This window comes from Megalobrama amblycephala, linkage group LG20 (assembly GCF_018812025.1).
Source record: "Megalobrama amblycephala isolate DHTTF-2021 linkage group LG20, ASM1881202v1, whole genome shotgun sequence".
NCBI classification, from domain to species: Eukaryota; Metazoa; Chordata; class Actinopteri; order Cypriniformes; family Xenocyprididae; genus Megalobrama; species Megalobrama amblycephala.
The window spans coordinates 8,340,760-8,354,658 of record NC_063063.1 but is presented as its reverse complement, the minus strand read 5'-3'; the positions used below and the strand labels follow the sequence as shown (position 1 = coordinate 8,354,658).

Genomic DNA, 13,899 nt, shown 5'->3' with positions numbered 1-13,899 from the left:
TCTTAATTTGTGTTCGGAACGACATGAGGGCGAGTAATTAATGACAGAATTTTCATTTTTGGGTGAAATAACCCTTTAACTATTTCAAGTGTGAAAGCCCTATTCATTTTGTTGCAGACCCTTATCAACTACATGACCGTTGTAACTCATCGATATTCTATTCCCAAGCCACTTGTGCTCATGTTCTCACGTCTGGTTCTTTGTGTACCCAGGGAATGAGTTACCTTGAAGAAGTGAGGCTGGTTCACAGAGACCTTGCAGCTAGGAATGTTCTAGTCAAAAACCCAAACCATGTGAAGATTACAGACTTTGGGCTTGCCAGACTGCTGGACATAGATGAGAAGGAGTACCACGCCGATGGGGGGAAGGTCTGTGTTTTACATGTTGCTTTGGTTGAACTGCTGAAACAGATTTAGAAACAAAGCTTGAGTATAGGTAAATCTACTATCCTGTATTTATTGAGAATAAGGCTATGTGTGTGTTTATTAGGTGCCAATCAAATGGATGGCGCTGGAGTCCATATTACACAGGAAGTTTACTCACCAAAGTGATGTATGGAGCTACGGTCAGTATCTGCATGGGTTTACAGTTGCTCTGCTGTAATTGATAACCCTCTGGTTTAAAATAACCTTTGAGGCTTGGCTCTTTCCATCTCAGGGGTGACTGTATGGGAGTTGATGACCTTTGGCATGAAGCCATATGACCTCATACCAGCACGGGACATTCCAGAACTACTGGAGAGGGGAGACAGACTCCCCCAGCCGTTAGTCTGTACCACTGAAGTCTACATGATCATGGTCAATTGTTAGTGTTCATGTCTAATGATGATAAGGATTAGCATAGACATTTGTGTTCTTATTTGATTCAAATATGTATCTCAAATGTTTTTGTACTGTTAAAATTGAGTCTGACAATCACAAAAAAAATATTTTTGTCTTCTTAAAAAGTGTAAATACGGTGGCTTTGTGGCACTTTCAGGACATTGTTGTTTGATTGTCTTGACACAGTAACTGTGGCTTCTGCTTAGTGAATTTAGCTTGTTTTACAAACTGAGAGACAAATCAAAATTGAATGTCAAAAAAATCAAAAAGATGTCACAGCAGCTGTCCATGGGGATTCATTTGTGTAGGGGACTTTTTTAACCATATGACCCTATGCCAGGTTGGATGATCGATCCTGACAGTCGGCCCCGATTTAAGGACCTTATGGAGGAATTTACCGCCATGTCACGTGATCCCCCACGTTATGTAGTCATCCAAGTGAGTAAATATATAAATATTTTATCATTATGCAGTTATAAGGAATAATATGGGGCTGCAACTAACTACTACATCGATAAGCAATTATTTATAATCTGTATATAGTTACAAATAATTAGAGATGCGCTGATATATCGGCCAATAATTGGTATCGGCCAATAGTTTAAAAACAGCTGATAGTCAGGGCCGATATCATATCAATCAAAAGAAGGCAGGAAAATGCACTGCGTTTGGGCTTTGTGTAAAGAAAATGATGAAACCAGTTTGATGTTCAATATTAATAGTAATTATATGAATTAATAACATTCAAGAAGTTCAGATTTTAGTTCATGTGTGTTAATATTAATTTGAGTAATTTGTTTGTTTAAAACTGATACCAGTTACTCTAAAAAAAAAAGTTGATGAAATGGAGAGAATTAAGTTTTTATTTGCATTTTTCAAAATGTTAATAATTAAAAATATAATGATTAATTATTAATTATAATGAAATTATTATTAATTTAAAAGAAGGTATAAAAGGCAGAACCCCCAAACTATCGGTATCGGCAGATATCACTCTGAATAATCGGCTATCTGTATCAGTGCATCTCTATAAATAATCTATTCATTATTTCTTTGGAAAATTGGATATTCCACATTTTGCCCATTGCTTTCCTTGTATATAATGTATGGTATACAAAAATGGTTTAAAGGTCCCGTTTTTCGTGGTTTTTTGAAGCTTTGATTGTGTTTATAGTGTGCAATACAACATGTGTTCATGTTTCGCGTGTAAAAAAACACAGTATTTTTCACATAATTTACTTATCTGTATACCGCTGTTTCCACTGTCATAAAAACGGGCTGATGACTTCCTTGTTCTATGAAGTCCCTCCTTCAGAAATACGTAACGAGTTCTGATTGTGCCAGCGGTTCCTGTGTTGTGATTCAACAGCAGTTTAGCGCATCTTGCCCGGAAAAGTCACGCCTCTTACCATAACGTGGAGATGCACGCGCTCAGTGTTATTGTAAACATGTCTTTAATTTTACCCTATCAATTTGAGCCGGAATCAGACCCGGTGATTGGACTGCGGGATGAAAATAACAGCGTTTCGACGACATGGCGACAAACACACTCCACAAACGCAACTCTTGTGTATTCCTGTGGGCGGAGGTTAGTCAAAAAACTGTTTTAGTGACGTCATTAAAGAAGGAAGTAGAGGGATGTAGTCCAAATTGGCCGTTCGATGTAGGCGACTTCTGTTCAATAAAATATCTCGCTTGGCATTGAACTTTGAGCTTTAAAATTTTACAGATTTTATTTATACTCTAACAACAACATTACACACTAACTAAAGTTTGAAACACGGGATCACGAAGAACGGGACCTTTAAAAAATATAGATTTTTTTTTTGCGCACATTGAAAATTCTTGTTCCTGTTTAGATAAGATGATCTGAAAATGGGAATATGTATATGAATGTAACAGCAAAAATATAAATAAATATGGGAAATTAAAATGTTTCACTACTTTAAAGTGCCAATGTTCTTGAGCATAGTGCAAATTGAGCAATAATGAGATATGTTGTCATGTTTTTCATTGAGTTTATCAATGAGTTGTTGCAGCCCTAAAATAATATATTCCTATTCACCTTTCGCTGTCTTTTTTGACATAGATATGCATAGATTTCTGTTTTTTCCCTGCTTTTTTCAGAATGACGATCAGATGAGTCTGTCGTGTCCTATTGATAGTGAGTTCTTCCGCATTCTGATGGCAGAGGAGGGGGGGAATGTGAAGGAGTTACTAGATGCGGAAGAATACCTGGTGCCTCAGCCCGGTGGCATCTTCAGCACACAAGGAGAAATGAGAGCCAATGGACCCAGCAGACACCACTCTCACAGGGTCAGAGATAATTTCATTCTCTCATTCCATTTAGTAATCATTTATGCCCTCTTGTTGTTTCAAACCTGTTTTTGTTTCTGCTGATCTCAAGGAGAAGGTTTAAAGAATGTTCATGCTGCTCTTTGCAGTGACCAGGGGCTGTTGAGCTCCAAGAATGACACATTTTAGAATGCAATGAAACATGAAACTGTGCTTGTGTAGCTAGAAGCATTGACATTTGTGTACTTGCGTAGAGTTTGATTCCGGCTTTTCTCTCTAGTACACAAAGGGGTCCAGAAGTCCCTCAAATGCAAACGCTTATCCCATTTTAACAATCATGTAACTTTTTTTGTTTTTTTATTCTTTAGAGTACAGACCAAGGTTTAGAGGTGGATGGTATGCCAAGCGGCAGGGATTTGTACTCCTCCGTCAGCATGCTGGGGCAGAGTCAGTACCCAACTCTTCCTGTTGGGGCAACAGCCAATGCCATGTGGTCTGGGACACAGTACCAACCTCTAGCAAGGAGCATATCACACCGTTCCGCTGGAGGCCAATCGGACTCTGTGTTTCTGGACGGTTACGTGGAGGACAACTGCCCTCCATCCAGTCCTTGTCGTTATTCTAAAGATCCCACTGTCCCCAACGGCATAGATGGAGAGCTGGAGACCTGGAGAGATGGAGCTGATGGCCCTATTGGTTTTATTTCACACACACTGCCACGTGGAGCGCACACACAACCTGGTGAGTGAAACATCATTTGCAGTAAAGGCAACCCATTTTTCTTCCGTAATGTGACATATTTATATTTTGCTAAATTTTGATAATGTCATCAAAAAGAAAGAGTATTTTCCAACGCAGTTCAAGTTTTGATGAAATATTACAAAGACATTAATATGTATCTATTTGCATGAATTCTCCAGTAATTTTCCTCCTTAAATCCCATCCCTTCAAGATCACGTTCATCTGCCTCTACTTTTGAGTACAACAGCCACATCTCCAAATCCAGTCACTAACTGCTGCATAAAACCAAGTCCCTGCCCTAAATGTTTCTTTTTCAATAATCCGTTAATCTCGGGCATATGTCACAATACAGAAAATATCTTTTGTTACTTTCATTTTAAGCTGGTATATGAGCGTATTGCAACATTGAGAACATTACACACTTCCGTTTTAATCTTAACCAATAGCCAAATATCAGTTTTATATATTTAAAAAATGTCTAATATCAGCCATGGTACCACATTTACATTTATGCATTCATTCATTCATTCATTCATTCATTCATTCATTCATTCATTCATTCATTCATTCATTCATTCATTCATCAATTTTCAAATATTGTCCAGAATAGTAGCTAGAATAGGGGGTGGAGGGTTGGCACTAATAAAGTGGTACCAAAAATATATTGGTATATATTTGGTACCAAAATATTGTGATATATTGGTATATGATTGAGCATTCCTAGCAATATTAGCTAACAATTATTAATTATTAAGGCTCAATACACATTAGGGCTTTTCACACTGCTTATAACCCCAGATTATCATCATTTATAACACCACTTTTAACGGGTAAAGGACATTTCAAACTTGTAATTTAGAAACGGGATTAGCATCACTTTTTATATCAGGGTTATGAAACTCTGCTCTGGATTTTAAACCCGCATTGCAGTGCCAAACTTGTACAGTGTGAAACTATGCAGTGTTAGAATGTTACAGCTAGACGCTTAGCAACAGACAACCAATCACATACTCATATTTGCGTGCATTGGACAGTCAAGGAAACTACGGAAGAGGATTAGGGCCAAGCAATAATAAAAAAATAAAACCATCTCGAGATTAAAGTTGTTAAATTTCGAGAAAAAACTTGTTAAATTTCGAGAAAAAAGTCGAAATAAAATGTTGAGAATAAACTCATTAAATTACGAGAATAAACTCGTTAAATTTCAAGAAAAAAGACGAGATAAAATGTTGAGAATAAACTTGTTAAATTACGAGAAAAAACTCGTTAGATTTCAAGAAAAAAGTCGAGATAAAATTTTGAGAATAAACTCGTTAAATTACGAGAAAAAAGTCGTTAAATTTTGAGAAAAAAGTCGAGATAAAATTTTGAGAATAAAGTCATTAAATTACGAGAAAAAAAGTCGTTAGATTATGAGAACAAATTCGTTAACTTATGAGAAAAAAGTCGTTAAATTTCGAGAAAAAAGTCGAGATAAATTGTTGAGAATAATGTCATTAAATGAGTACAAATTCGTGATTTAACAACTTTTTTCTCGTAATTTAATGACTTTATTCTCAACATTTTATCTCAACTTTTTTCTCGAAATTTAATGAGTTTTTTTCGCGTAATTTAATGTTTATTCTCAACATTTTATTTCGACTTTTTCTCGAAATTTAACAACTTTAATCTCGAGATGGTTTTATTTTTTTATTATTGCTTGGCCCTAATCCTCTTCCGTAGGAAACACTTTGCATTGTATATAAACAGTAAATTCAGTGTTTGAAAGGAAAAATGTCAAATGCTGACAGAAAATGCAACAATTTGAGTGAAGAAGAGACCATTTCATTCTTACCTTTATAGTCCGAGATGTCCATTCAGTATAAACTCGATAGTACAGTCGGCAATACAAAGATGTGCAATGCTAGAGCTCTAAACAGGTTGCGTGCTTTGTTCATCCAATCAATGACACTGACACTGCAAATATGCAAATAAGAATGTTAACCCAGGGTTTAGGAATGTACAATGTGAAACGTCAGCTTATGAATACCCAGGATTAATTGTTAACCCTGAGTAAATTATGAGCAGTGTGAAACGTGAAGCAAGATAACCCCGGATTCCGTTTACCCAGGGTTTAGAATGACCCAGGGTTAAGTATTTCAAGTGTGAAAAGCCGTATTATCCTGTTTCCCTTCTAAATACAACACATTAAGTAAAAGTTGCAAAATCCATTTCACACTGACTTTATCACTTTTAATACCATGATTTCAAAACAGTATTTTTTATATTCTCTTTGATCTCAGAGTATGTGAACCAGGACGTCCCATCAGAGCGTCCCAGCACGCTTCCACGCAAAGCGAACGAGAGGAGATTCATTAACGGTCTTTGTACAGGGAACAGTGTGGAGAATCCACAGTACCTGGTGCCTATGAGCAACATCCCACCCACTTCGCCCGCCTTCGACAACCCCTACTATCATGATATCGCAGCTAAAGCTCAGGCAGTCGCCAGAGCATCCATAAACGGAGGTACAACTCACAGGCAGCCCAATGGCTACATGACCCCCACAGCAGAAAACCCAGAATACCTGGGCTTAGCAGAGACATGGAGTGGTCAAATGGAGTATACTTGAGAGGAATCATTCGGTACAGTTTGTGTGCAAGCGTGTGGAGATGAATGTATTGGTGAGGTTGTGTGCGTGAGCGAACGAGTGATGTATTTTGTGAAGGACGTTCCTATTGGGAATGGATTCTAATGGCTTTCTATTAAATTGCAACAAAAACCTATGTAGCATTCTGTGGAGTTTAAACTTGAAGATGGATGCATTTTCAGTCTTTGCCAACAATCAGCTTTTTTTGCATCTGACAAAAACATGGTACGTTTTTCAAGACTGCTTGGATGTTAACACTGGATGGTGTCTGTGGATATATGTAATACACTAAGGATTTTCATTTGAATTTTTACTTTTGTTCATCTCACAAATTTTTTTTTTGGAGGTTCAATTCAATTCCAAGCCAGGGCCATACACACTGCTTTACAGAGCGCTTGTGTGAGAGCTGGACACAATCAAAGCTGCTCTGTTCTGTGTGTAAAGGCCCTGGGTGAGCAGCTACAGTGCCAGTGAATGAAAGACTGACATTATTGCCGTACGAAACGGGTGTGGTGCGTTTAGCCATGCATCTGGCTCTGAAGATTCATCAACATTTCTCATCTGTGGCATATCCAGGTTTTCACATATGTTTGGGTATTTTTTTTTTTTTTTTAATTCCTTACATTTGAGCAGTGACTATCTTCAATATAGGATGGGTAACCGTTTTACAGATGTATGTAGAGCAAAAGGTGAATCTCAAATATTGTCCAGGTCATATTGCCTCCTAAATTGAAATATTGCGCATAAATAAATTCTAATTCCTGTTAAGATTTTTAATTAACCACATTACCTCCTCAAAAGTGGTCAAAAGAAACATTCTTTTCATCAAAAATCATGGAAAAATGTATCACAGTTTCCACAAAAATATTAATATTAAACATTGATCATAATAAGAAATGTTTCTTGAGCAACAAGTCAGCAGTGTTTGGGAAAGATACTTTTAAAAGTAATGCATTACAATATTGCGTTACTCCCTAAAAAAAAAGTAAGTAATTTTGTTACTTATTTGCTTCCTGTGAAAAGTAATGCGTTACATTACTTTTGCATACGTTTTCTCACCTGGGTTGCTGTTTTTTTTTTTTTTAATAACAACAAAAACATTCTTTTTTTGACAAATGTAAAGGCCTTTTCACACCAAAAGTGAAATAAATAAGCCTCAGGCTGAAGGAAGTGCAAATTCATGCCTGTGCAGTAGAGGGCGCAGCTCAAATAAACCTTTCACCTTTGCTGTCATTCTGGACTGCAGAATAAAATGACGCAGGAGAAGAAAGTTCAACATTCTTATTTCAGCAATAAAGTGAGTTTAAATACAAAGTTATTTGTTTAATTTAATATATTTAACTAATTGCAGGTTTGTGCAATATTCTGAGATTGCATTTCACTGTTTTTATTCATTTTGAAGAATACTGATTCTCTTTTTGTGCAAGTGAGATGAGTAAATGCCTGCTCACATTTATGCTACGTGCTCTCGGAATTATCGTAAATACGAGTTTCCTCGGTAAAATTTGCAGATGAACGCCCTCCCATTTCGAAACTTGAATGCAATGAACTCGTAATCATGACTTCAGAAGTGGAATTATCAAATTTCTGATAGCACGTGAAGGCAGCATTATTCTAGAACTACAATAACCATCATATTCACACATATGTCGTTACTTATTTGAAAAAGTAACTTAGATATTTTTTTGTAAATTAAAAGTTTTGCAATTACTTTACTAGTCACTTGAAAAAAGTAATCCGATTACATAACTCACGTTACTTTTAATGCGTTGCGTTACCCCAACACTGCAAATCATCATATTAGAATGATTTCTGAAGGATCACGTGACCTTGAAGACTGGAGTAAGCATCACAGGAATAAATTACATAAAAAAATTATTCAAATAGAAAACAGTTCTTTTAAATTGTTAAAATATTTGACAATATTACAGTTTTTACTGTATTTTTGATCAAATAAATGCAATAAGTGAGCGTAAGTTGACCCCAAACTTTTATTTGAACTTTTGATATTTTGTGTGTATATATATATATATATATATATATATATATATATATATATATTGCATTAATGGAGGAGTTCTTGATTAATTAAATGTCTCAATGCAAAAAGTCTTACTGATACTGGTAAAATAAATTTTCTTTAAGCAAAATATGATTTATTTTCATTCCTTTTGATTTTGGATTGAAATATGACCTGGACAGATCTTGACAGCTTTCATGAGATTCATTCAAGGTGAAATATGTTTATCTCCTTGTATATTTTTGTTGTACTTTACTTTTTAATGTTATCTGATTGCTTCTTTGCAGTGATGTATACGATTTGGTATTAATTGACGTGAAGGGGCCTTTATTATCAGACCGGCTGGTTTATTTGTAAAATGATTTTGTAAGCAAGAGAGTAGATGATTTTTACATCATTATGCAGTAGTTTTGAAATCAATGTTTATTGTGATAATTCATGTTCATAATGCCTATTATTATAATTTTATAAGGACTTCTTTTAGGCATGACACCTCCTACTCATTTAGATTTGTCTCACATATACGCAGAAAGACAGCTAACACTAAACGCAGTGTTGTGGAGAAAATACTTCACGTTTAAGAATGTGGTCTAATTTCCATATATTAGCAGCTGTGGCCCCTGGGTGGACGAACGCCCGTTCAATGCCTCCATTGTTCCAAATCACAACGTGTGCCTTTTGTTATACCCGACTCCAGCGTCCAGTTAATATGTCACTTCTTTGAGGAAAGAAGTGTATGTTTTGTCCTTGCCACGTCAATACGCGTTCTGTGGTGCCGTTTCATACATTATGCAGTCCTTTTCTCTAAACCACATCTTAAATTCCAGATGTTAAATTCCAAATCAGTTGTCAATTTTCCTGAATATTAAGTGAGAAATGTTGCTTTGGGAGTATGTGAATCAGTAGTCACAGATGATGAACTGTGAGTGAATTGAGTTGCTGGAGTGAGAGACTGATATTATGTGTGCTAATGGCACTCCAGTGCATTTCGACGTCAGCCCAAACAATGACATGATTGTGTTTCAGAATAAGGGATGGGGGAAAAACTGTTTGTTGAATTTCTGCCTTGTCTCTGCATAGCCAACACAGTCTACAGAGTTTTCTGGTCCAGGCTATTGGTCCAGTTTGACAAATTTGTAAAAAAAAAAATATATAAAAATAATTAAGTAGCAATCTGTTCGGGCATCCTGAGCAACCCGATATAACGACCTTGCACTAAGTTTAGGGTCAAACTATCTTTTCACTAGTTTTCCAACCAACAGGATATTATGGAACTTTGTTTCTGCCACAGAATAAAACATAATAAAGGTAATTGTGACTTTATCTCACAATTCAGACGTTTTTTCTCGCAATTGCGAGTTTATATCTCACTAGTCGGACTTTATAACTCACGATTTTTTTGTAACTTTTTTTTACTTAGATTTGCGAGTTTACATACCTCGTATTTCAGACTTTATAGCTCACAACTGTTATATATCAAAATTGCACAAAATAAAGTAAGAATTACAAAATATTACGCTCAGTTGAGAAAAAAGTAAGAATTGCCAGATATAAACTCACAATTCTGACTTTTTTCTCTTTGCAATTCTGACTTTTTCTCGCAATTCTTTTTTCTCAGAATTGTGAAATATTAACTTGTAATTACAAGAAAATAAGTCAGAATTGTGAGATATAAACTCGCAATTTTTTTCTCACAATTCTGACTTTTTTCCTCACAATTGCAAGTTTCTTTCTCACAATTCGGACATTATAACTCAGAAATCGCACGCAATTCTGACTTTTTTTCTCAGAATTAAGAGATATAAACTTGCAATTGCACAAAAAAAGTCAGAATTGTGCGCTAAAAAGTCGCAATTGTGTTTTATATTTTTTATTCCATGGTGGAAATAAGCTTCCATAGGAATCTTTCCTGTCTGGAGCAATTTTGTTTGATGCCACTACTGATACAGAAATACAACACTTCCCCTTTGACCTGTCCAATCTTTTAGTTGCCTTTCTTTTATATGTGAATCTATACTTGCATGTTGTTATTACTCTTCCCCAGATGCATAAGATGTAAACACCAGCATTTACAATTAAGACTGGACTACACTACGCAACTTCTCACAAATCTGAACAGATTTTAAAACACTAGGTACCATACACTTTCTGACTTTGTAAATGGTTACAGAGAAAATCTAGTCATCATACACTAAATGCCTGAGGCTCACACACTACCAGACTCCATTCCGAACAAACTCATGCAGAAATATGCACCTCGTTGCTAGGAAACACATGACAAACAAAAACAATGTGATATGTTTGATATCCTCGGACTGCATGGATTTGAAGTCCGAAGCTAAAAAAACTGAGTCTGTGCCCATCATACACTACGCATTCTTCTGTGAAATATGTCAACTCGACTGCAAATCGGGCCAGAAATTTGTACAAAGGTTGTGTAGTGCATTCCAGCCCTAAGTCAGAAAGTTTAACAATGGAATTAAGCACCAAGCATTTGAGTTCTAGTGTCAGGGCCCATTTGTAATGCCATAAACCAGCATTGATGCCAACCGAAATTATTTCAGGATCCAATGGTATATAAAGTCTATGCAAGCACACTGAAGGAATTGTAAAATCTGTTAATGCCTTGATTTGAACGAAAATATACCGAAGACATATTCAAAAATATTCTGAATGTTTAATATTGAATGTTGTACTTTTTATATGCATATTGTCCAAATCTCAGTTGGTTGAATGGTAATTGTAGAGTTTGATGTAATAGTGCCATTCTTCTTGTGAGCCAACAAATTTAATTGTAAATATACTGTATAATAATCGACTGGATGCACTGTGATCTGTACACTCAACTTTGAGAACTCTAATGGTACAGTACTAGTGTGCAAAAATCTTCTAAACAGTGCTTCTGGGTAACCAGACTAGTGCCAAGTGGCTTATTTGAACTTAATTACTGGTAAAGAGGTAAAAATTGGGGCGAAAGATCGTCTGCTCTTTCTGTTATTCTACAAAACAAAAGTCTGTTGTGAGAAAATAAAAAGAAATTAAATCAGAGAAAACTCCAATCCATGTGATTTAATGGGATCTAAAGCACCAGTCCATCTTCATTTATGTAATTTTGACATTTGGCTGAGGAATATTGGGAAATGACTGGATGCTCCACAAAGGTTGCGAAGCCTATTTCATATTAAAGGTGCTAAAGAGGATGTTTTGTTTTATACATTTGTGCTATATTACTTGAAACTGTCTTTACTAACTGATAAAAGACTATTTATTAGGTGCACTGAAAGGAATAATATTAATATACATCATCTTGCACGAGGTAGGGCCTTAAAAACATCAGCCAATCGTTTACGCGATCATCGGGTAAACGATTGGCCCTCTGGCTCGTCAATCACTGCCATTCCGTTCCTTGTGAAAGACGTGCGTGGATTGGCCCTCTGGCTTGTCAATCACTGCCGTGACGTTCCTTATGAGAGATGTGCAAGGCTGTGTGCTCCAGTAACTTTCCACACTCCACAGGCGCTGCATAATGTTTTTGTCAGGAGACAGGAGTAGCAACTGCAGATTGAGTTACCTGCGGTGAGTCCGACATAATGAATCCACTAACACGACACAGCCAATGCCGGTGGTAAACAAACACTTGTGTTCCAATACTCGTACACGAGTTTTGGGAGGCGTTCCCTCGAATGAGCTGTGAAGGAGGGGGGTTGTTCTTACGCATGCGCTCATTTCAAAAACTCACTAACAGTCTTTGGCTTCTCAGTCGACGAAAAGATCCTCTTTAGCACCTTTAACGAGCTATATTCATACGTTTCTTTACTGCTATAGACCTTATGTAGCCCCGCCCCTTTTTAGCGCTGCGCTCGTTGTCTTTTGACTTCCGGCTTAATTTCCACAGCTATCTTTTGTATTTATGAATGAACTGCTCATTTTAAAATCTTTCCGGTCTGCTGACATTTGTTAAGACATCTGCTTTAAACATAACAATGCTCATAATAACTTTCATTAACTCTACAACACGTAAATCCACTTCACCAGCTAATTATTCTTCAACAGCTATGCCATAGAAATATACAGTCCTACCGCAAAAACGGAAGTTCAAAGACAATATTCTAAAGATGGCGGCGAGCATGTTTCTCTGGAAAATAAGGTCTATAAATATTCTTAGTGAGAATATGCTTTTGTTTTCATAAGGTTAGTGTTTATAATTTGTCAGGAATACATAAAAATTATACATTGTTAATTCTTCACTATTTACTTTCACCATGAAAGGGGTCATTTTATGAAAATTTAAATTTATTTTTTGATATATAGATAAATGTAAAGAAGTTAGATATACAATGCAATTGAGTTATAAAGAGAATTGCGGGATATAAATTCGCAATTCTGACTTTTTCTCGCAATTGCGAGTTTATATCTTGCATTTCTTTTTTTCTCACAATTGCGAGTTTATATCTCACAATTCTGACTTATTTTCTCAGAATTGTGAGAGAACGCATTTGCAAGTTATAAAGTCCAATTCTCATGGGGGGGCCTGACTTTTTTTCCTCAGAACTGCGAGATCTCACAATTCCGACTTTATTTATCAGAATTAAGAGTTTATATCTCGCAATTCTGACTGTCAAGCAATTCTGATGAAGAAAAAGTCAGACTTGTGAGATAAAAATGCGCAGCTACCTTATTTTTTATTCAGTGGCGGAAACAAGCTTCCATAGAAATCTGTGGCCTTGTGATGTTAAAAGGAAGAATTCATAAACACATGCCATCTAGTCAGAGTGAAGTAATGAGGAAGTAGAGACTGTTATTCCTAACACCAGAAGAAGATAACGTTCATACTAATAATACGAGTAAGTTGGGGGATGTTGGGCAAATAATGTGCAGTTTGACTGTAAATCATCAGCAGTTGAGGAAATGTTGTGTTTTTATGGAGACAGTGCCACACAGAGGCCAGTGAAGGTTCAGCAGATACACTTTATTGGAATGAGTTTTTAATATAGAAGTGCAAGCTTAAAAAATGCTCTCTGGTTGAGAGAATCGTAGCAGAGACACAAAGCAATTCAAAACTTAAGCTTAAATATACAGTAAGAGTACTGATTTAATGATTTTATTTTATTTATTGACTGATATATTGATTTACCCAGATTTTTGATGGATAGTTACACTTGCACATCCATCTATATAGCAACATCCTAGCAACCATCCAGAACATCATAGCAACCACTCAGAGCACTCTTTAAAGGGTTAGTTCACCCAAAAATGAAATTCTGTCATTAATTACTCACCCTCATGTCGTTCCACAACCGTAAGACCTTCGTTCATCTTCATAACACAAATTAAGATATTTTTGATAAAATCCGATGGCTCAGTGAGGCCTCCATTGACAGCAAGATAATTAA

General features: G+C 36.1%; 1 protein-coding gene across 1 annotated transcript in view; it reads left to right on the top strand.

The window, feature by feature from the left end:
* Positions 1-8,398, top strand: part of erbb2 (erb-b2 receptor tyrosine kinase 2) — a 43,029-nt gene extending 34,631 nt beyond the window's left edge. The window contains 7 exon segments of the mRNA XM_048170537.1: positions 213-368; positions 490-565; positions 658-804; positions 1,162-1,259; positions 2,949-3,137; positions 3,485-3,857; positions 6,140-8,398. Coding sequence (XP_048026494.1) covers positions 213-368; positions 490-565; positions 658-804; positions 1,162-1,259; positions 2,949-3,137; positions 3,485-3,857; positions 6,140-6,468 — 1,368 coding nt within the window. The 3' untranslated portion in view covers positions 6,469-8,398.
* Positions 8,399-13,899: the final 5,501 nt, after the last annotated feature.